General features: G+C 37.5%; 1 protein-coding gene across 5 annotated transcripts in view; it reads left to right on the top strand.

Annotated features, from left to right (window-relative positions):
• Positions 1 to 27238, top strand: part of DNM3 (dynamin 3) — a 458318-nt gene that overhangs the window by 394076 nt on the left and 37004 nt on the right. For all 5 annotated transcript variants that reach the window (XM_006211125.3, XM_015245096.3, XM_006211127.4 and 2 more), the window contains one exon: positions 25454 to 25618. In XM_006211125.3, the coding sequence (XP_006211187.1) occupies positions 25454 to 25618 (165 nt within the window). The remainder of the gene's footprint in view (positions 1 to 25453; positions 25619 to 27238) is intronic.

The raw sequence follows: 27238 nt of genomic DNA, 5'->3' as shown, positions 1-27238 counted from the left end.
AAAGGCATCTCAAACAACAAGAGCAGATAGTTTATCACTAATAGATGCACACAAAAGGAACTTCCTAAAAACAAGAACTTTAGGAAGAAGGAAAATAATCCAGAAGGAAAATGGACAAGGAAATAGGTAAACACTTAGGTAAATCTAAGCTAACATAAAAATGACAACAATAATAATGTCTGGTAATTAAAATACACGTGAACAGTGGGTTTTCTCTTCCCGCAAATACTAAACAGCTTATTATGCAATTAATGATATTACCACTTAGAAGTTTTAGTCATCTTTTATTCACTTTTGACTTATTTAAAAAATCAGGAAAAACTATTAAGCATTGTGGTAAAAGCTTGACTTGTTTTAGTCCAAATTACACTTTGCTAAACAAACTAAAGACTTGGGTAGGTTTTAATTTGTGATGAAAGATCCATCAATATCTGTAGGAAGAGAATACTCTCTTCTGTGTGTTTCTTGTACTCACACTGCTCCACAGATGGTCCCTGACTCACCATGGTCCACTTACGGTTTCTTCACTTTAGAGTGGTGGGAAAGTGACACACAGTCAGTAGAAACTGTACTTTGAATTTCGATCTTTTCCTGGGTTAGTGATTTACTGTACGATCCTCTCCCATGATGCCAGGCAGTAGCAGCAGCCTCAGCTCCCAGTCCGCCCCAGGATCATAAGGGTGAACAACCAGTACATTTACCACCTTCCTGCACCCACAGAACTGTTCTGTTTTTCACTATCAGGACAGTATTCAGTCATTTACATGAGATAGACAACACTTTATTATAAAATAGGCTTTGTGTTAGGTGATTTTGCCCAATTGTAGGCTACTGTAAGTGTTCTGAGCCACGTTTAAGGTAGTCTAGACTAAGCGGTGATGTCTAGTAAGTTAAGAGTATTAAATGCAACTTAGGATATTTTCACACTGTGTTTATTGGGAACTAACCCTATAGAAGTTGAGGAAGATCTTTACTTCACTTCTGACACCAGATGTGTGGGTTTTCCACTCATTAAGTAATCCTGGGACACCAGCTGGATGTCCTACAATTTAACTCAGGTCTGACACTATCTACCAAGAGATGGCATCAGATTCCACACGTTAAGGGCTCAGTTCTATAAGACTGCCCTCCTCCCTCCACCTCTCATCCCCAGATGCCAGTCAGGAGTCCAGGCTGTCACCTGTTATGTAGGTCAGAAGTTCCCATGAACCCCTACTCCAATTGAATAATTTGCTAGAGCAGCTCACAGAACTCAGGAAAACAGTTTACTTATAAAGGATGTAATTTAGGAACAGTCCGATAGAAGAGACGCAAGGTACAGGGAAAGAGATCAGAGCTCCCATGCCCTCTCTGGGTGAGCCACCTGGGTGTTTCCAGTGGCAACCAGCCTCCATCCTTACGGGCTTTCCAAAATTCTTCTCATTAATATAAACTCAGGTGTGGTTGAACAGGATTAGTTCTAAATAACAAAAGACATCTTTATAGCTTTTATCACATAGGAAATTCCAAAGGTTTTAGGAGCTCTGTGCCAAGAATCTGACCAAGACCAAAAGGATATTTCTTATTATAAATCATAATATTACAATACTTAAGATTAAAAAATTTATATTTTTATCTTGTTGATCTTTAGCAATCAATTGTATGAGTTCTAGGTCTTATCTAGCAAAGATGTCCAATTTAGGGTGAACTGAGAAAGGCATTATTTTTACTGAAGTTTATGGTTATGAAAAATTTTATCCCCCAAACACTGAAAGTTCAGAGTCTTTGTTTCTTCCTACCCACACACTGGTGACTTTTTACCACTGGGAGAGTTATGTACTCACTCCAACTCACAAAAAAAAGGGTTATTTTATGCTAGTCTCCAATAAAAGGACCAGGACTCCTTGAAGAAATTCCAAGACTGGAGCAGAGAAAGTACAAAATGAGCCTGAAATACATACGGTGCCAGAAAGTAAGTAAGTACTCAAAATATGATGGAGGACGTCTTCAGGATACAGGAGGCAACTTGAAGGAGGCTTCTAATGATGAAATTGGGGATAATTTCAGCGAAAGAATAATGATAGTAATAGATTATAGCCTGTAGAACCCGTACTTTATATATAAAGTAAGTAATTGAATAAATAACTAAATGAAGGGGAAGGGAAAGCGCTTCCTTACAATATAATTCCAATTAATACATTTGGAAGAGAGGATGGAAATAGAAAATCACCATTTGCAAAACACCACAGTAATAACTGTTTCTCTCAAGAATCATCAGTGGACGCTAAAATTAGTGGGTGAAAGTATAGTAAGAAACAGGATATTTACATAGCCTCAAAAATATCGCCCGCAAGATACTTATTAATTCCAAAAAGGCAAAGCTAGAAGCCTTACTGTGGAGAGACCTGGTAGACACCATCTTAACCAAATGCTCAAAGTTAACCTCACTAGTAACAGGATGGATTGATATCACACGTCTCCTGATACGATGCACTGAGGAGGACATCTCATTTATGTAGTTTTCTTGGCAAAAATGTATAACCTGCCTGAATAATGAAGGAACGTCAGCTAAACGCAAATTGAGAGACACTCTGCAAAATAGCTGGTCATTACTCCTCAAAATATCCTGACTGACCAACCATGGTTGTGGGGTTTTATAAGATGTTAACATTTGAGGAATCTAAGTGAAGAGTATACAGGAATACTATTAATTTTGCAACTTTTTTTATAAGACTGTAATAATTCCAAGGTGGAAATTTATTTTAAAACAAAAGATAGAGTTATGATAGTTTCCCAAGGCCTCTCCAACCTCCCTCATTCTCAGAAAGGCCATTTATTAGGTACCTCCCCTCCCCACTCTATCCAGAGACATCAATGCATGGCTTCCGTAGAAGGGGGCCAAGTACAAGGCTAAGAAAGAAGGAAGCAGTTTGAATCTGAAGCACAAGGTCCCTACTGTGTCGAATCAGCATGGTAGAGGCTATTAAAATGCCATCTTTTTCTCCCTCCTACTCCTCTCTCCCTTCCTCTACCTCCATACTCTGCATCCCAGACTGCTTGTAATCCTATTGGGAGGATCTACAGGAAGAAAGAAAGGAAAAAAAAAATAATGAATGGTTGTATTCCTTGGCACATGAAAAACAGTTTCCCTTTTGGGGCTTCAAGAATAAAAAATGAGAGGCTTTTAATCTTGTTAACTTGTGCAAGAGAGGGAGGGAGAGAGAGAATGTGTGTGTGTGCATGCTTGTGCATGTGTGGCTAAAAGTGTAAACTACCACTGTGGGAAGAAGAATGCCAATTTTCAAAATCTCCTAAAGCGACAGAAAGCATTGTTCCAGAATAAGGTGTGTTAGAGGCCAGTGGGGAGAAGAACAGCAGATGACTTTGTTTAGAGCCGGGTGAATTAGGAAATAACCCTTTTCATAGCTAACTCTAAAGAGATGAGCTGTTGTTGCCAAGATGTGTTTATCAAATGTCTAGGCCATCTCCCAGGATGTGAGATTTGGTTTAGCTGTGTAAAATAGCTCTGTATTTTTGTTTTAGCCAAATCTCAGCAAGACTCACAGTCAGCTCCCTCCCCAACAGAGTGAAACAGCCACAGAGACAACAACAAAACGGACTGAAAAAGCAGAGTAAACGTTGGCAGGAAGCCCGCTTCGATCCAGCCTTACTTTTTAGAAAGAATCTCTCTCAAGTTTGATGCGTTGCTTCTCACAAGCGAATTCCAGGCTGCTTTTCTTGAGATAAAATACATTGAAATGAAAAGAGACTATTGCCATTTGGTAATTCCTTCTACTTTAAAAAAAAAAAATAGGCAGGCAAAATTTCCATGCTCCTGTTGACTCCCTCGTGGGTCCAAAAGGCTATGGAAATGGTGCAAGGAAAGCCACAGATAGAATAGTCGGGTGTGAATTCAGACCACATGCCTCGCTACTTGGGCTTCTTTCTGGAGCAGTCTGTCTTCAGTGAGCTGGCCTCCCTCTGGTTACTCGCTTGGCCCGGTGAGATTCCATCAGGTTGCCACTCTGGTGAATCAGACAGAGCCTGAGGCATCACTGAATTTACATTAAGAATCAGATGGATGTCTGGACACCTTCCCCCATCACACACACACACACGCACACACACGCTTAATAAGCATCAACTTGTGCACTTCCCTCTACAGTGATGGCGCTATGACTGTTTGTGTTGTTTTTGGCTCTGAGGTCTCACAGACCAGCCAGCCGTTGTGTAAGCACAGTCTGTCTGAATTGCTTCGGGGCTAACGGCCTTCTTAGAAGTCCTCTTGCTGTTCATTGTTTTGCCGGCAAGTCATTTCTATTACTAATCTAAAATTTCTCCATCTATCTTTTCTGTACCATAAGATGGTGAAGTGTAGAAAACCATAGTCCTTTAAATCTTCAAGACTTTTTTCTTTTGGTCTTTATTGCTATAATTTGGGATCAGGCTTTTAAGCCAGTGTAGAACTTGTAAATTTGCTAAGTTTAATACAGAATCTGGGGGTGGGGTTAATACTAAACCATTCTGCTCATGCTGTTTTAAAAACTTCTAGTGTGTGTGCTTTTGTATTTTTTGCTCATCATGCAGTCTATTCAGAAAAATTTTTAAAGAAACATTAAGTAGCTCTTGGCAGAAGGTCAAAACCAGCATCGCAGGGAAGGTATTTCAAAGTCTTTTAAGTGTGGCTATTTGTATAAGCAATAACGGGACATTTCTTATGACTACGGAGGACTATTTTCACAGTCTTTCATGGAAATATTTCTAGACGATTTCTGTGGCTCTTTTCCTTGAGCTCATTTATTTGCTTTTGCTTTAGAACAGAGCATTTTAATGAGCAGTTTTATGAGCCTAACCTGCGTTCTGCAAACTCCACATGACTGGATTCCTGTTACACATAACCTTTGGCCTATTTTCCATTAAAACACAAGACTTTCCTATAATCAACTTTGTACTAAGACTTTGGAGGGAAGAATGCAACAGATACTTCGGTCTGCTGTTCAGCACACTAAAATGAGTGTGCTTTTGAAGTATTTGTTTTCCTCCTTGTTGTTTTAAAAATGACACATATAAATATTTTAATCCCAAATTCCCTTCTTTTTTAAGGTGCGTATATCCTCATCTGTTTCATACCTTTACCTAGTCCAATATCACCATATTCCATCATTCAGTACCTCATTTAGCTGTCTTTACAATCCATGGAGATAGGTACAAAGGCAAGTTGAAACCCAAATCATTTTGGAAATAGGAACTCTCAAAAAAAAAAAAACCTGCATAGTATTTTTCACTCATATATATTATTACCAGTGTCAGAAATTTCCTTCTTAGGGCGAAGCTAAAAGATGTACCTTGACTCCTCCTCTTCATTTTAATTCAAAGATAGGACAACTATTTTCCATTTTATATGTAAGTATCCTAGATATTTTTGTATAGAATGACTTTCCTTCTCTCACCTAAAAAACCCAGATTTGTTTAATTTTTCTTCCAGGTCTACTTTCAGTGTTTTAATCCGTTTTATTGATGTCTGCTAAACATTCAAGTTCTCCCTTTCATTTGAGCAGGATGCAGAACCCCTGGAAGGGTCTGACCGCTCTGGAAACAATGGAGCCATTGTTGCTGGGCACACTCAGCTCCCGTCTTGGTCATGCATTCCAGCCATGTTTGCCTTTTAAAACTATACTACGGATTTAAGGTAGTCTGCGGTTCCTTGTAACACCTAGCTCTTTTTCTGCCCTGCTTACTTCAGCCAATCTGTCCTCCTCTTATAATCTTGTTTACTTTTTCTTTTTAGAACAAGGAGGGCACTCTTTAAAACAGAGTGAAGTAAGTTTAGGGTAAATGAAAGGAAATCTACTTCACATAGAGGGTTATAAACTTATGGAACTCATTAGTACCCAAAGGTGGTGCTGGCAGGAAATGTAAATGAATTCAGAAACCTCTTAGCCAAATTTATGAATGAAAGGATAAATGGCTACTAAGAAAACCAGGGCTCTGCCTGATTTTTACAATTGAAGTCAGAGAGTTGCTCCAAGCCCTCCCACAGGAGGTCCCTTGAGATCTGTGGAGTTGGCTGACCTTGGGTCTGGCCCGTGATGGGATTTCCTGAGCATCTCGTGTGCTCTCAGCACTTGTCTCTCCTCAGTCTCCCTGAGCCTCAGAAAGACCCTACTAGCCTGTTCTGGGATAGGCAATTTTCTTTTTAAAATAACTTTTTTTTTTTGGTAACTTTTCCTTTACCGTTCAACCATTTGCCTACCACAGTGCCAATTATGACTGTCAGTTGGGGAATGGTGACGTCTGTCCAGTGGAAACTAGCTGAGATCACATTTGGATCTCAAAACATAGATACTTTCTTTTATGTAAAGTCAGACCGTTCTTTTTCCTGGGAATTTTCAGGCCTGAGACCATAAATAGCGTTTTCACTTTATCCTGTACTGTATCCTCGGTACAGCCTTCAATCCCTTCTGCCTTTCCCAGATCTATATCTGCGGGGGTTCTCAGCCTAGGACACTTTAAAAAGTCACAGATGCTCCTGGCCTCATTCCCAACCAAGTAAATCACAGTCTTTGTGGGTGGGGCTCTGGCATCAGTATTCTTCAAAATCATCCCAGGCTGTTCTCGGCAGCCAGATTGAGAACCTGGCCTGACAGGTTGCTTTAGGGTATCCTTTCCACCTGAACACTCTGCTCAGCATCTCAGTGCAGTCTGAGGCATCGGTCCGCCACGCCCTCATCCTCTGGTATTAAACATTCCTCAGTGATCACGGTGAAGCTCCGTGCACCAGTCAACAACTCGGGGCCTTTATGCTATCTGCCATCTCTGTCCTTCCAACTGTGAGCTCCTAGGAAAAGAAAGCTTGCTGTAAAAATCTGGTCCCTTGCCAATTCATGATACTCAACACTTAAGGACCTTGGCCTCCTTTTACTTGTCTCTGTTGACTCACCGAGCACCTCCTCCAAATACGATCTTCTTCCACATCCGTCCCTCACTTTCCTTCTCGGCAACCATGTCTCCTCTTTCTTTGGGAGAATGTTGAGGCCAACCAGACGGAGCTGCCCAACACCCTTATCTTCATCCTCCCACCTTCCTCTTCTTATCCTTCCCTTCAGTCTTCAAGAAGAAAAATTCCACTTCCATTTATTAACTCCTACAGAGTACCAACCGTATGCAATGAATTAAAATACAGTGGAAAAGACCTACTTAGAGAGCAATTAACAATAATTCATAGGAAAACAAATTAAATTCTTAAGAAGCCGTATTTAAATTAGTGATGAGTGTGTAGGAGAGAGAGATCAATTCTGATAATTGAGGGAAGATTATGACATAGAGACATAGACATTTGGTCCAGACCTCAAATAATGAAAAGATTTTTAGCAGTCAGATATTAGGCAGAAAGCAATTCAAATCCAGAGGGACAGGATGGCCAAAGGTACCAGGTTGTGCATGATTTGATCCGGAAATAGTGAACAGCCAGGTCTAGCTGGAATATGGCATAGAAGGTGAATCTGTCTGAATATTTCTCCTTTACCAATACACTGAATTGCATTCATTTTTTTACATCATCTGAAATCTCGTGTGCACATCTACCTTCTCTGGTGTCTGACCTTTTGTCTAGGCTCCTTTTTAAACTTAATGTGTACGCATGTCTTCCCTGCCCTACAGGAGACATTTTTGACCCCGATTATCTTGATAAATACCATACCAGTACCTTGATTTCTCTGCCAAGCTCTCACAGTGTGTCTTATACTTTATTTCACTCCCCTTTTCACAGTCCTCACCTCATCCTCCCCTTCCAGCTTCTAGACTCCCCGCCCACTTTCCCCACCCCTCTGCCTCTGTCCTCACCCCCGCAGAAAGGCTCTGTTAAGGCTTCTCAGATCATGCAGACAAAAATCATTGGTTCATCTTCATTGTCTTTGGCCTCTTAGCAGTATCAGGCACCAGTGATGACAGCATTTTTCTTGGGAGTATTTTTATCTAGAGCAGCTGGGATGGTGCATGCTCTCTGAGCTCCTCCCACCCCTCTTCCACACCTTGGTCTTTGCTGGTACTTCTTCCCCCTCCTTTTTTTTTTTTTAATTTTATTATTTATTTATTTATTTAATTGAAGTACAGTCAATTACAATGTGTCAATTTCTGGTGTACAGCACAATGTCCCAGTCATGCATGCACATACTTATGTTCGTTTTCATAAATACATCTCCCTCCTTAACTGTGGGTATCCTGAAAGACTTTCCTCCCATCCTTACTTGTTTCATTTTGTTATTCGTACTTTTACCTGAGAACATTTATTGAGCACCTGCACTAGGCCAAGCCCTTTGCTGAACACACGTGAATTTGGACTTCTCTATACACCCGCTGATTTTAACATGCCTTCTGTTCGCAAGGTTCCAATTCTAAAAGTTTGTGTGAAAAGTTTCTAAATCTACACTTTCTGCTGTGACTTTTCACCTGGATACTCATTCCATGATTCAGGTTACCAACACATACATCCTTTGCCTTTACTCAAACATAATTTGCTCAAAAATAAACTCATTTCTCAGTGAAAATCAGTTTCTTTGCCTCAGTTGCTTTACCTTCATTAATGAAGTCACCATCTCCCAGTCCTCTACGCTGGAAATCTGCTCATGATATTTTACCCTTATCTCTCAGTCAGTTTTGTATCCAATATGCCACTACATTCTGATTGGTCTTTCTTAAGGATGCCCTGAAGATCCGTTCTCACCTCTCCATTTTTATAGCCACCCACTTGATCCGGGCTTTCATCACCTCACACGTAATTTACTACCATAGACAATAACCGCTCTCCCTGCTTCCAGTCTCTCCCTTCTTAAGTAAATTCATTCTGTGAGCAGCGGCCATAGTAATCGTCCTATAACACCGTCTGATCACATCCTTTTTGGTGACACTGCATGCCCACGACGTCACATCGCATCTCTTTGGTCTACCTTGTTTCCCTTGCCTGCATGCCTTCTTGATGTCTGCACACCCCAGTACAATCAGGTCAAGTCTCACACACTTTCTTTCCATAGAGTTGTCTGACTCCTGAAAACTCTAGAAACCTTCTCTCTTTGACAGCCAGTCGCACTTAGAGGCTTTACCATACATACCACTTATCATTTATTACATGCTGTTACTATGACACATTTTTCCTGTCTGTTAATCCGCTTCTCTCCAAATAGATGGTAAACTTCTTAGGAGCACAAATTGTGCTGTGCGTTTCCCTTTAACATGTCAGGGGATCTTGTATATTTCTCATCATATGTTCTGTGTTTAATATGTGGTATGAATTAGTTGTAATAATTATCTATTCTTCAACAAACTGGTTTAGATCAAGATAAAGATCTTGATCTAAAGGACAAGGACAACAGGAAATAGTGTTTACACTGTATCTAAGGGGGTCATTTTCTCCTCTACAACATTAGTATCTAGTCTGTGTATCAGTTTTAATGTAGCTGCCTCTTCCTAACTCAGAAGGAGTCAGTAATTAGTGAGCCTTTAAATCTAAGTACCAAATTATGGGAAATACAGGGAGTATAAGAATTTATTAAGTGATACCCAGGGGGATCCAATCTGCCTAATCCACACTGGAGACTGAATGGAATCTACAGCACAAGTGACCCTATTTGAAAAAACAAAACAAAACAAAACAAAAAGCAGCAACAGGTTACCAGGGAAAAAAAGAGATGGCCTCACGGAGAAATCTATATATTGAAATAAACCTAAGAGACATATCTGCCAATCACAGCATGCTACACTTATTTGGATTCCAATTCAAATACGTAAACTTAAAAAACATTTTTTAAAAAAACAACTGGAGAAATGCAATGTGGACACTGAATATCTGTAATGTTAAGAAATTATTACCAGTATTTTAGATGTGATAATGGTATTGTGGTTATACTTGTGAAGGATCCTTTTCTGTTAGGAATGCATACTTAAATATTTACAGGTGAAATTATATGATGTTGGAATTTGCCTCAAAATTGTTGAGGAGGATAAGTGAAACAAGGATGGCCATGTGGCGGATTATTGAAGCTGAGTAATGAGTACCTACAAGTTAATTTATATTATTCTCTCTACTTTTACTTTTGTTTAAAATGTCCCAAATATGAACGATTTTAAAACAGTCATTTACCATTTAAGCAATTCTTGTTAAATAATTTTGACCTGACAATGTATTGCTATGCTTTTTGAAAAGAATCCTCATCTTTTACAAATACCAATTGAAATATTAATGCATGACATGGTGGGGGGAAAATGAAGTCACTGAGGTCATTGCTTTTTTTAAGTTAGAGTAAAGCAAAACCACAAAATTTTTACACTGTCATTGAAAAAATTTCTTATCCCCAGGAATACATCCACAAACACCAAGTAGAGAAACGATACTTTAGAAAGTTTTGTAAAGCCTGTTCTGTATTTTACCTGTTTTTACCTAAAGATTATGCCAGTTTCAGGTAACACTTTGAGTGGTACATCCTGTACATGAGTGCATACAGAGAGAAAAAGAACCAAACACTGGGTTGTGTGAGTAGTTACAGTTCCTAACAGTATAGGATTTGTCACAAGGGTAGTAACTTTAAAAATCATTTGTTTATATTCCAGTTAATATCAGCCTTCAGTGGATATGCATTGAGATGTGCTGAAACAGCCCTAGATTAAAAAAAAAAAAAAGATCCCACAGGCTTTCTCCAATATCAATTTAATTGGTAAATTCAGCTTAGCCCTCTGACAAATTTTTCAATGAAACACTGATTATTAGCAAGTTTATCTGATTCGGGGGAGAAGGAGAGTCTTGTCTCTGACATTAGGATATTCATGAACAACAAAATAGTCATTAAGTGAAAATCAGATTCCAGCTGACTATCTGAAAAAACCACAAGTTAGAAAATCACTCCTGGATGAATGAGAATTGAGTGTGATACCCATACCTTCATCACTTCGAGTGGATTTCTGTAAAGCATGTAATTCTCTCTTCTCTTCACCTTGAAGCCATATGTGCTCACCGAACTCCATTCTCATACTGACAGTATCTCAATAAAGTTAAAGTCAAGTGCACAACTGATTCACTTAATGAGCTCATTTTATGCTCTCTCAAAGTCTCATTTGGCACTATAACCAAAAAGAAACTAAACTTTGTACACTTAACTAGGAAACACAGGATTTATCAAAGAGCCATTCTGAGAATATCAGTCAAATGTGAATATTTTTTAATCAGAATGAGTCAGGAGTACTGTTTAGCAGTGAAACTGGAATTTAAGAATAGGATTATTAACATGTGTAATAATTTATAAAGTTATTTTAAATGAGCATGTATTTCTTTAGAACTTAAAAAGAAACCTTTATTTAAAAAAATGTGATACCAGGTACCTATACTGTGTCTACACTGTCCAGTGAGTGGCCACTGTGGTTACTGAGCACTTGAGCTGTGGCCAGTCCCAACTGGGATGTGCGGTGGGTGTGAAGTGCATACTGGATTTCAGGGCTGGGTAAAAGGAAGGAAGAGAGGGAGGGAGGGAGAGAGAGAGAGAAGATAAGAGAAGGGAAGGAAGACAGAAAAAGAAGAAGAGAAAGAATAAGGGAGGGAGGGAGGAAGGAAGGAAATCCGTCTCATTAATCATTTTTAAATTAATTCTTTGTTGTATTAGTTTGCTGGGGCTGCCATAACAGAGTACCACATCCTAGGCAGCTTAAACAATGGAAATGTATTTTCTCACAATTCTGGAAGACAGAAATCTGAGCGCAGTGTGAGAAGGACTGGTTTTGTCTGAGACCTCGCTCATCGGCTTGTGGACAGCCACCTGCTGTTATCACCTCGTCTTCCTTCTGTGTGTGCTTGTGTCCAGATTTTCTCTCCTTACAAGGACATCAGTCATACTGGATTAGGGCATACCCTAAAATTCTCATTTTAACTGAATTACCTCTTTAAAGACCCTGTCTCCAAATGCAGTCCCATTCCGAGATAGTAGGAGTAGAAGTTAGGCCCTCTATAAAGGAATTTGGGGCAGATACAACTTAGCCCATAAACACATGTCAAAATGATAATATTTTGGATATATTTGATTACATAAAAAATTATTAAAATGCCTTTCGCTTGTTTTGTTTTACTTTTTTCAATGTGGCTACAGAAATGTGGCTTGCATTGTATTTCCATTGGACAACGCTGCATTTTATTTCTTTGGAATGTTAAAAACATTGTACCCATCACCTGTCGGAGGAATAGGAAGAAGTTCTAATTCTGAATAAGTGTCTCACTTTCTATTTAATTTCACTTTTAGTACTTAGCTTTACTGAGGTTTTGCTCAGGAGTAAAAGCAGTGAGATGGAATACAAAGCACATGAAATGTGCACAGGGAAAATTAGCTCAGAGAGCTGTTTGGATCTTGCCGTCTTTATGATCTCAGGCACATCCTTTCCCCTCTTTGTACTTTAATTTCTTCTTCCTAAGAAAGAGAGAATAATAATGGCTGAAATTTATTGAGTGTTTATTATGTGCTGAACATTCTTCTAAATTTCTACCCTAGTAATTTATTTAATCCACACAACAAGCTTTTGAAAGGTAATAATGATAATTGGTACAATTATTACTCTATTTTGACAGAACACTGAAGCACACAGTGTTTAAGATTAATTAACCCGCCCAAGGTCCCAGAGTTAGTAAGAAGTAGAACCAAGTGGTCTGACTCGATTCCATCCTTTATTTCTTCCTGTACTTCTATCTCATAAATTGTTTCGAGGATCAATTGAGATGGTGTCTGTGAATGTATTTAAAAATTTTTTTTTATTGAAATATAGTCCGTTTACAGTGCTGTGTCAATTTCTTGTGTGCAGCATAATAGTTCAGTCATACATATACATACATACATTTGTTTCCATATTCTTTCCCATTATAGGTTACTACAAGATATTGAATATAGTTCCCTGTGCTATACAGAATAAACTTGTTTATTTTATATATAGTAGTTAGTATCTGCAAATCTCGAACTCCCAATTAATGGTAGTTAATTTTATGCCCATTTTTCCTAGAAATAGTGAAGATAAAGCTATTGTTTTTCTTTTGATCAGCAAGTCTATACATCTTCCTTGACAGCCTGATAATTTCAGAGCTAAAAAGAAGACTGTGTCTGTGTTTTTAGTACATTATTGAATCACAAGTCTTTAATTCAGAAATCATTATTTTATTTTGAAAGTAGATTGAAATAGATTGAGTAGACATAAACAGTTGGCAGAGGGAGTATCAAAGTACTCACTAATAATAACATTTCTAGGAATTCTGAAGCCATAGTTACGAAAAAGAGAAATTTGGGGAAAATTGTGAATATATGCATTAATACATTTTCTCAGCAATATTTACATCTCTCATCTAAAGTTGCCTTGTTATTCTGCAAAGAAACAACTTGATCAGGTCATAAAAATCATTATTTGGAACTGTAGATTCATCAGAGTCTGTTAGTGGTTACAGTCTGATTTCTGCTTCTAAACTACTTTTAAAACAGTCTAGGGGAAGAGAGTTTTTAGGAAACCACATCAATTTTTCTCTTATACCTCAAGTCATATTTACAAATTTTATTGACACATCCCTCAGTACAACCTCATGTATACAAACTTTAAAATACTAAAGAATTTTTCTAATAATTGTACTGTTTTCATTAAATTTACCATAGATAAACAAGATTACACTGTATAGCACAGGGAAATATACACAAAATGTTATGATAAATCACAGAGAAAAAAATGTGACAATGAGTGTGTATATGTCCATGAATGACTGAAAAATTGTGCTGAACACTGGAATTTGACACAACATTGTAAAATGATTATAAATCAATAAAAAATGTTTAAAAAAATTTACCTTAGAATAGTTTTAATTTTATTATAACTGAAGCCCTACGTCACTGATCTTTAAGCAGTCTTGCCTCCCTTAGTTTTTACCACTTTGTGAGAAGTGAACAAAATTTGATAGCTAAAGCAAACATCCGGATTAAGGTGAAGCAAAGCACATGTTTTAATATATGTTCCATCCTCCATATTGTGAAGCAGGCAACACACACTCACACACACACACACACACACTTTCTGAAGAGGGACAGAGAGAAGTAACAAAACGCTCGATGGTTGTAACTTCTGGTGTATAGATCTTTGTGCCATCAGTCTGATTTTCAATACCAGTAGTTTCAGCATCATCAGTATATTTTATTTTTATCACCTTCATGGATTTCTATTTTCTGCAAACTGAAATTTTGCAAAAATTGAGACAAACTCCTTTACATTTTGGTTTATTTCTTGATCGGGAGTGAATATGTACTAAGACAGAAGTTCTGTCTTCGGCAACTTTGAAAGTACCTTTCCGATTCCAATGCATGTGCTGTCTATTTGGTGACCTGGACAGATGTGGTCCAGTGCTGTCACTAGGAAACAGTCTGCCTTTGAACATTGGAAACAAGAAATTTGTAACAGCTCAACCTGGCAAATTTCTTCTGATTTTACTTTCATCTCTCATATTAACAGAAATGAACCTAAATTTTCTAAAACAGCTTTAAATGTCTTATCTGGATCATCTGGCCATTGAGCTCTGGAATGTCTGACAAGGTGTATTCACTAATTCATCTGTAGGGATGGCTGAAAACATTCTCTCGAGGCCTTTGGGAATTCTGCAGTTGAATCCAGATGACAGCTTTATCAACTAGAGGGTTCAGTGGACCTTGGAGAAATTTAAAACCCTTGACTATAGCTGCTTCTTCAAAGACTTCATTAGTTTTTACTACAGTCTTAAAAGAAGTAATGATTCTACCCTTTAAAGAGTTTTACTATTGTTTTTTTTAATTCATTGCATTATTTTTGTTCATTTTTACATGTTTTTGCATGTAAAGTAAGTGATATTGTATTTACTTTGAACTTTTATGATTATTTGCCTCATAATATAAGGAAGAATTCATTTAAAGCCACTCCACACCTATGCTGTTATTTTATTATGTAGTTTACCTGTTATGACCTTCCATGATGCTTTCATAATACTTGAGTTTATTGCCCCAGCTTTCTCTTAGACTTTACTAACTTCACTATAATGCATCAGTACTCATCTATGTAAATACTTTTGAAAATCAAAACAACTAACACATTTTGTTTTATAGTATCTATGATTTTTCTTTCATATCTTTGTCCATCCTTCAGTCTTTATAACAAGACCCAGTGTTCTATCGCATAGACCTTATAACCCCTTAACACCCTGCTTCTAAAATGAACAAGCTTTAAGAATATCTATTAAATGAATGGTGTGATGGATATAATAATTTTAAATTGCCTTGCAGTTATGCATTTTTAGATAAGAAAAGTAGAATTCCTAAAGCATAGATTACTCATGTGAGCTGGTCATTATTTCCCCCTAATCTTCAGGTGTTATCTTCTTACAAATGAAGCCACTAGGATTTTCTTGTGATCCTAATATTTGGTTACTTGAATATGAAACATTTGTGGTGGTAGTGATGTTATATAATTAGCAGCAACAGAAGAATCACATGGAATCAGAGAAGAGCCTTCATCGTGATCAACGTCATGACGGACTGTCCTATGTCTTGAAGGCATTTCTCACAAGACCATGCTTGGTTATCCTAGTAGCATTTGGAATCAAGGGTTTCATTTCACCATGTTTGCAGATCACTTTTGCTGATGGGGTGAGCATCAACCCAACCCTAATCAAGAATGGAGAAGAGGTAATATTATGTAACAAGATATATTCTGCAATCAGAATACCTGTATCAAATCCCAGCTCCACCACTTCCTAAATGACTTTAAGCAAATGAATGAGCTTCTCCAGATCCTCATCTGTAAAAAAGGAATAATACTAATACTAATAATAATATCTGCTTCATAAAGTTGCTGTAAGATTAAATGTGTTAATATATGTAAATCAGTTTGAAAACTATCTGACATTTTACTATCATTTAGTGAGATTTTTTGCGCATCATAATTTTCAATGCAGAAATGTTTCCATATGGTGGAAGTTGGTCTACCAGTTTCATTGAAGAAAAAAAGAAAAATATAGCACATTAACTAGTATATGTGATAATATACTAAGAATGCATCAATGTAGTAATGGTGTCATCTAAGAATTATCTGAGCATCATTTTAGTTTTACCTTTTTGTTGAGATCAACTGTGGAATTTGCTATCACCCATTATGATCCCTGCCTTCAGGAAACTTTCATTTTGGTTAAGGAAATGGACATTTATATACTTAACTAGATACAAGACAAAGGATGAAGAGTCTGAACTGAATGTTCAGAGGGTGTCGTGTTTTAGCTGCAGTATTCAAAGATGTGTTACATTTGCACTAAGCCATGAAGGATAAACAGGTGGAGATGGAAGAAAAAAGTTTTAGGCTGAGAGAACACCATGAATAACTAAGTGTTTTATTCATTTGGGCCCTTTAGAATGTAAGTAACTGAAATTAAATTCAAGCATACTCAGTTGTTTAAAAATAACAGAACAGTTTACTGGCTGGTGTAACTGTACAACCCAGAGGTAGATAGAGCTGCCACAGCTGGACCCAGACTTTCCAATGATGTCTTTAAGCATCTACCTCTCTCCAAGTCTTAACTGTGCAGTTCTCTGTGTTGACTTCATTTGCTGGCAGATTTGACCCCTCTTCATCCCGAGGCAGGCTTGCTCTCAGGCTTACATCTTTAAAAGATTTCATTCCTAACTGAAAGGGAGCATCTCTTTCCTAGCAGATGTTAGGAAATGTGACAAATGTGCTGTGATTGGCTTCGCTTGGTCACATGCCATCTGTCATCACCGAGGCCAAGCCAGATGGGTGTACAGAGGGACTTGGCCTGATCAGTGCAGTCCCATCTAACCACCAGGACTGAGAGTGGGACGAGGAGGCTTCCCGAATTTACGTCTGGTCTACCAACAGAGGAGGGATGGTGCAAATATGATAGAATAGAGAGGATGAAGATGGATTATTGTTTTGACTCATCTTTCTCTCCCTTAGAGAATGCTGTGAACTAAAGGTGAATCATTAATGGGATCATTGTAATTCCCCATCACAGCCTCCCTGATTGTCTTCTCTGAATTCTTACAGCATCTATATACTCCACTAAGCAATGTAACATTGAATCACATACTATTTTATAATCTATAGTGAGACTGTGTGTTAGTCAGTGTTACATCTGTCTCTCTAACTATACATCTACCTATGAGTTTTTTGGTAAGGAATTCACTCACATAATGATCAAGGCTGTTAAGTCCAAAATCTGTAGGATGGGTTAGCAGGCTGGAGACCAAGAGAACCAGTCTTCCTGTTTGAGTCTGGTGGCTCGAGAATTCTGCTAGAGAATTCTCTCTCACTGGAGAAGTCCAGTCTTTTTGTCCTTTTCAGATCTTCAACTGACTGGATATGGCCCACTCATATCTTGGAGAACAGTCTGCCTTATGGAAAGTCCACAAGTTTAGCTGTTAATCTCATTCAAAAGCACTCTCACAGAAACACTCAGAATAATGTTTGTACCAAATATCTGGGCACTCCATGCCCCAGCCAAGGTAACACACAAAATTCACCATCACAGATTGTTTTTTATGTTTACCCTTATTTTGTCTGTTCCCATTCTCTTTGGAAATATTGCAGTTCCTGTTTTGCTGTTCCAGAGAAATGGAATTATTTTTGCACCAAAAAGGAAATTTTTATCAGTTGATTTCAATTTCAGTTCTTTTTTGGAAAAGGGTTTTCCTTATGACAAAGTTAAATTGTAAACAAACAGATATTTTTCCTAATAGTTAATACTTGAAAAATAGCTTTAGCCCTTTTGAAATTACTAATATTATCTAAAACCAAAAATAGTGGTGAGGGGAGTGGTCATTTTTAAAGAAAGTGTTAAAATTGTTCTATTAAGACTGTTTTGTTGGGATGAAAGGTTGCTATTTTATGCGAAGCAAACTCAGTATATAGAGATTGAAATTTTCCAAAAATAAATAGTCCCAGTTTTAGAAAGAATTCTTAGGATTGTTTAAATAGCAATATTCGATAATATGTTTAAAATACTTAATATATTTTTCATATTTATGAACTTATCTGTTATATCAATACAAGCCTTTAGATTAAAAGCTAGATTGGAATTATTATAACTTCTAGGAGGACCTCAGGCAGAGTATATAAGTTTTCAGATTTCTCTAAGAATCCTGTACCCATGTTTTTATTCAGTTGTGGAAAAAAGCAATCGTTTCAATGCATCTTAAATGCAAATACAATTACTGTCACTTATATGAGGGAAGTCTTCCCACCTCTTATTCTTCCAAATCCATTATCCCTTGCTGTCACCATCCAAGTAATTTTAGAGCCTTAGACATATGCTGGCCCCAGACAGAAATATACTCTTAGGCAGCTGTTGGGCTGAATGAGAGTTAAAAAAAAAGAGAAAAATATATAGCTACGTCAGAATTAAGATAGGTTTGTTGTTATTGTTTCTGCTCAAGTAAGTATCTTTAAAATCCTGAGGTTTCTTTATAATAGCTGTTGAATTTCACATTAATCTTACATAGTTTTGTAATGTTTATCATGTTGCTATTTAGGGATGAAAAGCTCTAGAAAGAATAAAAAGGTAACAATAGGTAAAGGAGAAGAGTTAAGGAAGAATAAAACTGAAAATAACAGACAAAGTTGGGTCCTGCCTGCAAACCTAGTGCTCATCCACGGGATAACCTGGATTGGATTGGGCTCGGTGTTTTTTCCTGTGTTAGGGATGTTTCTTACAGATGGGAGAGGCAAATAGACACCTTCTTTGCTTCCCAGCATTTTGACTACAGATATGGCTCAAATCTGTAGACATCCTCAGACCAGGTCATTAGGATCTTTATATCACTTGAAATACCATTCTCAATGCAGATAACTGTGTATCCTTCCCAAGCAAAGAAGAGGATGTGCATGGAGAACTAAGTTCTGGGAATCCAGGAGGTCACACCTTATAGTTACTCCCTAGTTATCTGGACCTGAGTCACTCAGGTTCCTGCTGACACAGAAATCGAGTCCCTTAGGAAATGGCCTGGGTTGTTCTTTTCCTCATTTATCCCATAATATTTATGAAGCTCCTGCTGTATATACAGCACTATGCTAAGTACTAGGGATAAAATAACAAGTGTGATCTCTCAGTCCCGGTCTTTGAAATCTCACCCAGCTCTGAAGGTCCATCTCAAACATTGCCATCCGTAAAGCCCCCCGTGAAGCCCACCAAGCTTGAGGCCACCCTGCCCATCCAACTCACTGACTCATCCAGCACTGTGTCCCCTGCCACAAGCCAGGCCTGTGATTTTAGACATGCTTTGTATCTCCCACGTCCACCTGAGACACTGAATAAACATTTGTTGAGTTAATAATGAAATGCCTGTCCCACAGTGCCAGACTACAGCCTAGGCTGTCCTCAAAGGCTTTCTGGAGCACGTTTCTCCCATAGTTTTTTTTTACAAGTTTGGTTGCCTGCCTTTCTAGCCTCTACAAATTAGAAGTAAATGGCTAGGAGTGAGGAGAGGGTTTTAGTGAAACATTCTCTCATCATTCTAAGTGAAGTAAGCCAGAAAGAGAAAGAAAAATACTGCATGATATCACTCATATGTGGATTCTAAAAAAAGAAGACATTAATGAACTCATCTACAAAACAGAAATTTCGGGGGAGTGATGTAGCTCAAGTGGTAGAGTGCATGCCTAGCATGCACAAGGTCCTGGGTTCAATCCCCAGTATCTCCTCTAAAAAATAAATAAATAAATGAACCTAATTACCTTCCCCTCCACCAGAAGAAAGAAAGAAAGAAAGAGAGAAAAAAACAAATTTCTTCTGTATAGCACTAGGAGTTATATTCAATATCTTATAGTAACATATAACAAAAAAGAATAAAAAATATGAAATGAATATATGTATGTATATGTATGACTGAAACATTATGTTGCACACCAGAAATTGACACACTGTAAGTGACTATACTTCAATTTAAAAAAAAAATACCTCAATAATTTGGGGCTGGAAAATGCAAAGCAACATTACCATAGTAACGGTATTTTCATAATGACGACCAGCTCCGCTAAGAAAGGTTAAACAGTACTTTTCACTCTTTGTTTAAGGTCATGGAGAATTGTATAACAATAATAAGACGCTTTAAAAGGGGCAAGCATTGGTTATCTGGAAAAGTCACTGTGGAGACCTGGAGATGGTCTCCCAAAAGTTCTCCACTGGTGAGAAGAGAGGCAGCAAATCCCCCTTAGCTCCACAGTACGTTCATGTGCCTCTTATTGCCAGGATATGTTGGATTTCTATTATTCCACTTTTAAAGAGTTGTAGTCACCAGCCTTACTGAGATGGCTTCGATGATCCTTAAAGAAGCCTACTACATAATTAAGTAAGAGATTTAAGGAAAGGAAGGAGATTAAAAACAAAACACATGAAAAATAGATAGACATCCTGGTCAAGCCCAGGCCTTCCATAATGGATGCTTTAAGGTATGGTGGGAATTACGTCTGATTTGGCTCTTTCATTCTTTCACCTGTTAGAGTTTCAGGTCTTCAGGAGAAAGCTTTTAAACTAGAATTTTGTAAAGCAGCCCGTTTCTTGAATACTATGCAAATAATTTCATAAGAAAGAAAGTTATGGTATTAATTTTTATAAATAATTTTGCATTTAAAGTGCTAAGTTGTTATTTTTGACTATTAAAATTGCATTAGACCTCTCAAAAGCTATTTAGAAAAAGAATGGCAATAGGAAGGCCGGCCCATTGTATTTTTTCAGAAGAAAGCTGGTTTTCACAATATTATTCACATTTTGTAAACAGCATCAGTGAACCTGCACATGAAAGGTTAAATGTTTGCAGACCATTCTTTTTTGCCTCAAAGATCAGAGACAAATTACTATTTTTATTTTACATTCCCTTGATGAGGATAATGATAAACATCTGTCATTTCAGTGCTTAGACTGCAAAGAATCCTACTGCAATCCTATAATTTAAACAAAGGAAAAAATACATAGTCATACACAGTATTCATACGGAAAAGAGCATGATGGAGAATTTGCTTAAGACTGGGGGTTAGAGAAAAGGGAGCATTTGCTCTCTACGATTTCTCAGTTAAAAGAAAAACTCCATGTATTTACATTTTTCCCATTCATCTTAGACATATTAGAACGGGCACTTACTCCTTCTTTCTTTCTAATATCAGAAAAGAAATTAAATTTGCCTTTTGAATTCTATGACTCCCCATCGTGTCCATGGTATTAACAAGGTAGTTAAGAGTTGCATGTGACTGTGTGTCTACTGGTGTTTCCAGAAGCTAAAGAGAATTTCTGATTGTTTTACTGGTTACTCTGGAATGCTTCTATTTTTTTTTAATGTTGAGAATTAAAACGTTCAGTGTTCTCCATTCACTTTGGCACATTGCTTATTAATTGCCTCCGGTTTCAAAAAGGGAAGGTCAGTGTCTTTTGTATACTTTGATACGCAAAAATGAAAGTAAGGCAAAGTGTTAGGAATAGTGTGAAGTGGGAAAATTCAGTGTTTCTGTATGAAAATATGGATGGTGATATAATTTTCCTGGTGTTTCGTATTCCTGGAGGTTCTTTTAATACTGTTTATTCTGGTTTTCTCTTTTGGCTGAATTATTTATTTATTTATTTATTTATTTATTTATTTATAGAAATATAAGTATTTAAATGATATCTTTTTCTTAGAAACTCTTTTTGCATTTCTTATTTTATCTGTGAAACTGACTTGATCTATTACAGATGTTTTCCTGTTTCATATCTCTTGATTTTTTTATATGTAGGGAAAAAAAGGAAACAGATTTAACATTATATTCATCTTAAATTTATTGAACACATTTCAGCTCTCAGAGCCTCAGGATGCTCCTCTGTAGGGTGACAATAACAATGGTGCCCACCTCCTAAGGTTGTGGTATGAATCTCCTGTGTAAAGTGCTTAGCACGGTCCCTGGAACACAGTAAGTGCTCGATAAATGTTCCTGGGAGAGGTAGTATGTTGAGGCTGAAATGCTGTCGTCCCCGCCCGTTAAATCCAGCAGTAAAATCCCAGGATGTTTCAGATCAGAGAGACAAACTGAATTGAATTGTATCCACTGTGGAGATTAATATTGCTTTATGTAAAAGATGTTTTCCTCACAAAGCTGTAGGTCAAGTGTTCTCACTTATATGTGTGTGTGTGCGTGTGTGTGTATATAAACACATATATAATTTCATAATCATTTTATCATTCTCACTATAATCAAGTAGTAGTGGATCCTAACTCATCAACCTGGGGTTTCTCTGGTGTCCAGTTTCTCTAACAAGTAGGCACTTTTGGAGACCCTGAAATGCACAGAGGCAGCTTCCTTGATTTAGGTGAATCCTCGTGTAGTGCTAACTCCTCCCCTTCTCCTCATTTGCTGGTGCAGCAAGCTCTGTGCTAGATGCTGAGAAGGGAGAGATGAACAAGACCCCGGAGTCTGATAGGGGAGAAGCATAAAACTAGGCTGGTATTAAATAATAAAAGTAGTACAGGACACAGATGAAGTACAGTGTGGGGAGTGGCGGAGGATGTAAGGGCCATCGGGAGCTCATCTAGAAGAGATGATGTTGGAGCTGGGTTTTGAAAGTTTAAAAAAGGCCTTCACAGATGGGAGGAAGAGATTCCAGGCAAGGGGTTTAGCTTGTGGGAAACATGGAGGTATAAAAAAAAATACAGTTTGCCATTTTTTTATTGCCTGAACTGAAAATGTCTTATGCTCAAATTTTTCATCTTAAATTTTCATAATGTGTATTGGGATTCAGGTAACTCTCAACTCTTATTCCATGAATATTCAGAAAGGAAGAAGGGAAACTAACATGTATTGAGCACCAATGAGGCCCTTGGCTGGGTCATTTCATATGCCTTATCTCATTTAGCTTCTCCAAGTTTTCCCCATGTTAAAGTGTATCCCCAGATAAAAGATGGGGAAGCTGGGGCTCAGTTACATGAAGTGAAGTGTGGCCACACAATCAGTATACGATAAAGCCTGAATTTGAACCTGAAGTTTTCACTTTCAAGTACATATTCTTAAAATGATATTGCTGTTACCACCGATATTTAGAACTTGAGTTCAGCGTGGAGCACAACTGCAGTGATTTTTATGCCCTGGAAAGAAGTCTAGGAACATGATTGGTTGTTTTTTCTTTTTTCCCTCCCATGGCTTTTTACCTATTTATCCCAGGTCCTATTGTGCTAATATCATGACTACATAAGACCTGATTGAATTCTTTCTTTTGGTGACCAAACCATTGGAAAAGAAATGGTATAGGAAACGACTGTCTTTTTTCTTTTTTTAACTGAAGTACAGTCAGTTACAATGTGTCAATTTCTGGTGTACAGCACAATGTCCCAGTCATGCATGTACATACATATATTCATTTCATATTCTTTTTCATTAAAGGTTATTACAAGATATTGAACATAGTTCCCTGTGCTATACAGAAGAAAGTGGTTTTTTAATCTAGTTTTATATATAGTGGCTAACATTTGCAAATCTCAAACTCCTAAATTTATCCACTCCCACCCCCTTTCCCCATAAGATTGTTTGCTATGTCTGTGAGTCTGTTTCTGTTTTGTAGATGAGTTCATAGTGTCCTTGTGTCTTCTTTTTTTTCGATTCCACATGTGAGTAAGATCATCCGGTATTTTTCATTCTCTTTCTGGCTTACTTCACTTAAAATGACAATCTCTAGATCCATCCATGTTGCTACAAATGGCATTATTTTATTCTTTTTTATGGCTGAGTAGTATTCCATTGTATAAATATACCATAACTTCTTTATCCAGTCTTCTGTCATTGGACATTTAGGTTGCTTCCATGTCTTGGTTATTGTATATAGTGCTGCTATGAGCACTGGGGTGCATGTATCTTTTTGAATTAGAGTTCCCTCCAGATATATACCCAGAAGTGGGATTCCTGGATCATATGGTAGGTCTATTTTTAGATTTTTGAGGAATCTCCATACTGTTTTCCATTAATGGCTGCACCAAACTACATTCCCAACAGCAGTGTAGGAGGGTTCCCTTTTCTCCACACCTTCTCCAGCATTAATTGTTCATGGACTTTTGAAACAACTGTCATTTTTATAAACTTCCAATCCCCTCTCTTACTGTTGTAGCAGTAAGATGCCCCAGAATGTCCTCCAGTTGTCACCCTGAAGTATGGCATCAGACTCTTAGTACTGGACAATGATTGTTGTGTTTTAGAGTGAGCACATGTTAATATTTTTAAGGTGTTAAAAGAGCAACAGAAGTCTATGTAAATATTTAGAACTAATTTCCATCTATCTTTGTTATGGTTGATTTTGTGGCCTACAAATATGCCTTGCGCACATGTGTATTGATCCAAAGTTAAGCTTGTCATTTATAGATCCGTATAAACTGTTCAGCAGAGTGCTTTGTCAGGAACTGACTGGATGATTGAAAACCTAGCAAATCAAAGTATGTACATTTCCAAAGAAAAGTACTTCATGTCCGCATTGGAAGCAATAAATTATTCCTTCCCCCTCTTTTTTTTGCATTCATAATTAAATCTTTCCAAATGCTAGAAAGTAGCCAGACCACTAACAATATTTGTATCATGTTCTGGGGCTTAGATGGTTCAACCTGACTTGGAATGGAGACCATTTGTTCTAAATTGATTTCAATGCCAAGCCAATAGGTCAGCCCTTAATGATGAAGATGCCATTCCAGCCCAGCCTCTGGTGGATAAGCCAAAATTAATTAACTCAAGTTGCATAGTATAGGAAACAGATGCTTCTCTCATGTTGCACAAATAAATTCTTTGTGTATAGATGTGTTCTGTTTTATTCAAAGAATAACAAGTTGGAAGTTATAATTGAAAGTTTTTCACAATGGAGCCAGCCTTTAGTAGTGATGACAGAAGCATGAGTTTATATAACAAATTCCAGCAAGTGCATGGAAAAATGAATTATCCTCTATATCTCTTATTTTGGCTCCAGGCCAGGCCTAGGAGATTTGCTTTTAAATCCAAGCTGATCCGAATGCTGATCCATTTCAGAGCAGACCTAGGAGTTCCAGGACAACACCAAGGTTATTTCTAATCTGTAGAATCCCTGGAGAGGTTTATATCTGCCTCATACGTTTGGATTCAGTTCTCTGGCCAGTTTGCAAATGGCTGAAGATTAGATTGTTCTCTAGAGGTCTGTTGTTAGGTGCACTGTTTATCTGGTTATTCATCTAAACATTCATTCAGAATTACAATACTTGCTTTTCCTAGGTTGTGGCAGGCTCAAGGTAGAACAATGACTTCATGACTTTGATCTCTTTTCAGAATTCATGGCTGTTTGATAAGGTAAAGATGTTACCATCTAGTAGTAAGACCCCAGATTCAGAAAACAGGAGTCAGTCATCTGACAGTGTCCAGTACTTTTTTCCTTCTGAATAAATGGGAAATAATCCATGTTTTCTTTCCTTTCTGTCAGACTGAAAATGATGAAAATGGCCAAGCAGAAAACTTCTCTATGGACCCCCAGTTGGAGAGGCAAGTGGAGACCATCCGCAACCTCGTAGACTCCTACATGTCTATCATCAACAAATGTATCCGAGACCTGATTCCAAAAACGATAATGCACCTTATGATCAATAACGTAAGTGATTATAAACTGTCTCCCTTGAACTTCCTACCCACCCTAGTGTGGAAATTGCTCACATTCTCTTCAGTTTCTCTGTGATATTTTCTGGATGGTTGAAATACCTATTACCTAGGTTTATCCTTTTCCATTACAAGTGATAGATGATTGACCAGTGGAAGAGAATTTAGGAAAGAAAACATAAAACTTCTAGCTACAGTACTGTGGTATTCCCTGTTGGCCATCTCCTCGAGGAGGGCATGAATTTGCTTATACTACAGCAGAGAAAAAAATACTATAGTCAGGGTGTAAATCAGTTGCAAAGCCAGCAATAAAACCAGATAGCCTGGCTGCTAGACTTTGAGATTAAAGCCAAAGATATTTATTCTTTTCTACACACACACACACACACACACACACACACACACACACAATATGGTAATATGATTATTTTCACCTTCTAAAAACTATGGAATGTTATCTTAACCTGGGAAAGGGTTTTTTGCCCTTTTCCCTTGGATACAAAGTCAGTCACCTTTTCTTTTCTAAGGTAAAGATGGTAGAGCCACAGAGCTCAAAGTTCCTGCTCGACTAGCCACCAGTTGACCTATATTGCGTAGAATCTCTCCCTTTTCATGGTCATCTTTATAGCAGTCAGGATAAGGTACTTAAATTACATGGTCTGGTTTGGTTCTTTTGGTAGCTCCTTTGTTAAAGTACAAATAATATCACAATTTATTTGAGAACGTATTTTTTAGATAAGGTAGGTTATAATGGGGTGTTTTATAGCAAGCTTTTCTGACTCTTGAAAAGTGAGACACCAACAGTTTTATTCCTGGTTATCTTCTAAGGACACCTTTTTATTTCAGTCAATGATATATTATAAACATTTGTTTATAACAAATAAAAATTAGGTGGTAAAGTACTGAAAAGACCCCCACACTAGAATTCAGGTGAAACCTGGATTCTACCCTGGTTCTGCTACAGACTCTGTTAACTTAGGACAAATCACTTAAATTTATTATATCTATTACCTCCATATGTAAAATACTAATTATAGAATAGGCATCTGGCTTAGGGATTTGTTCCTGAAGATAATGTATATGACACTACAATGAAAAATGCAATTTAAGAGACTAATATGGCTACCTACTTAAGAACTATAAATAGCCATTATCCATATTTTAAGATTCCTTTCTGGTATAGCCATTATGGGAAACAGTATAGAGAGTCCTCAAAAAACTAAAAATAGACTTACCATATGATCCAGCAATCCTACTCCTGGGCTTATATCTGGAGGGAACTCTAATTCAAAAAGATACGTGCACCCCAATACTCATAGCAGCACTATATACAATAGCCAAGACATGGAAGCAACATAAATGTCCATTGACAGATGACTGGATAAAGAAGTTATGGTATATTTATACAATGGAATACTACTCAGCCATAAAAAAGAATAAAATAATGCCATTTGCAGCAACATGGATGGACCTGGAGATCATCATTCTAAATGAAGTAAGCCACAAAAAAGAGAAAGAAAAATGCCATATGATATCACTCATATTTGGAATTTTGAAAAAGAAAAAAGAGGACACTAATGAACTCATTTATAAAACAGAAACAGACATAGTAAAT

The sequence above is a fragment of the Vicugna pacos genome, chromosome 21 (genome assembly GCF_048564905.1).
Source record: "Vicugna pacos chromosome 21, VicPac4, whole genome shotgun sequence".
In the NCBI taxonomy this organism is placed as follows: Eukaryota; Metazoa; Chordata; class Mammalia; order Artiodactyla; family Camelidae; genus Vicugna; species Vicugna pacos.
The sequence above is the reverse complement of the archived record's forward strand: the minus strand, read 5'-3'. Positions and strand labels throughout refer to the sequence as shown.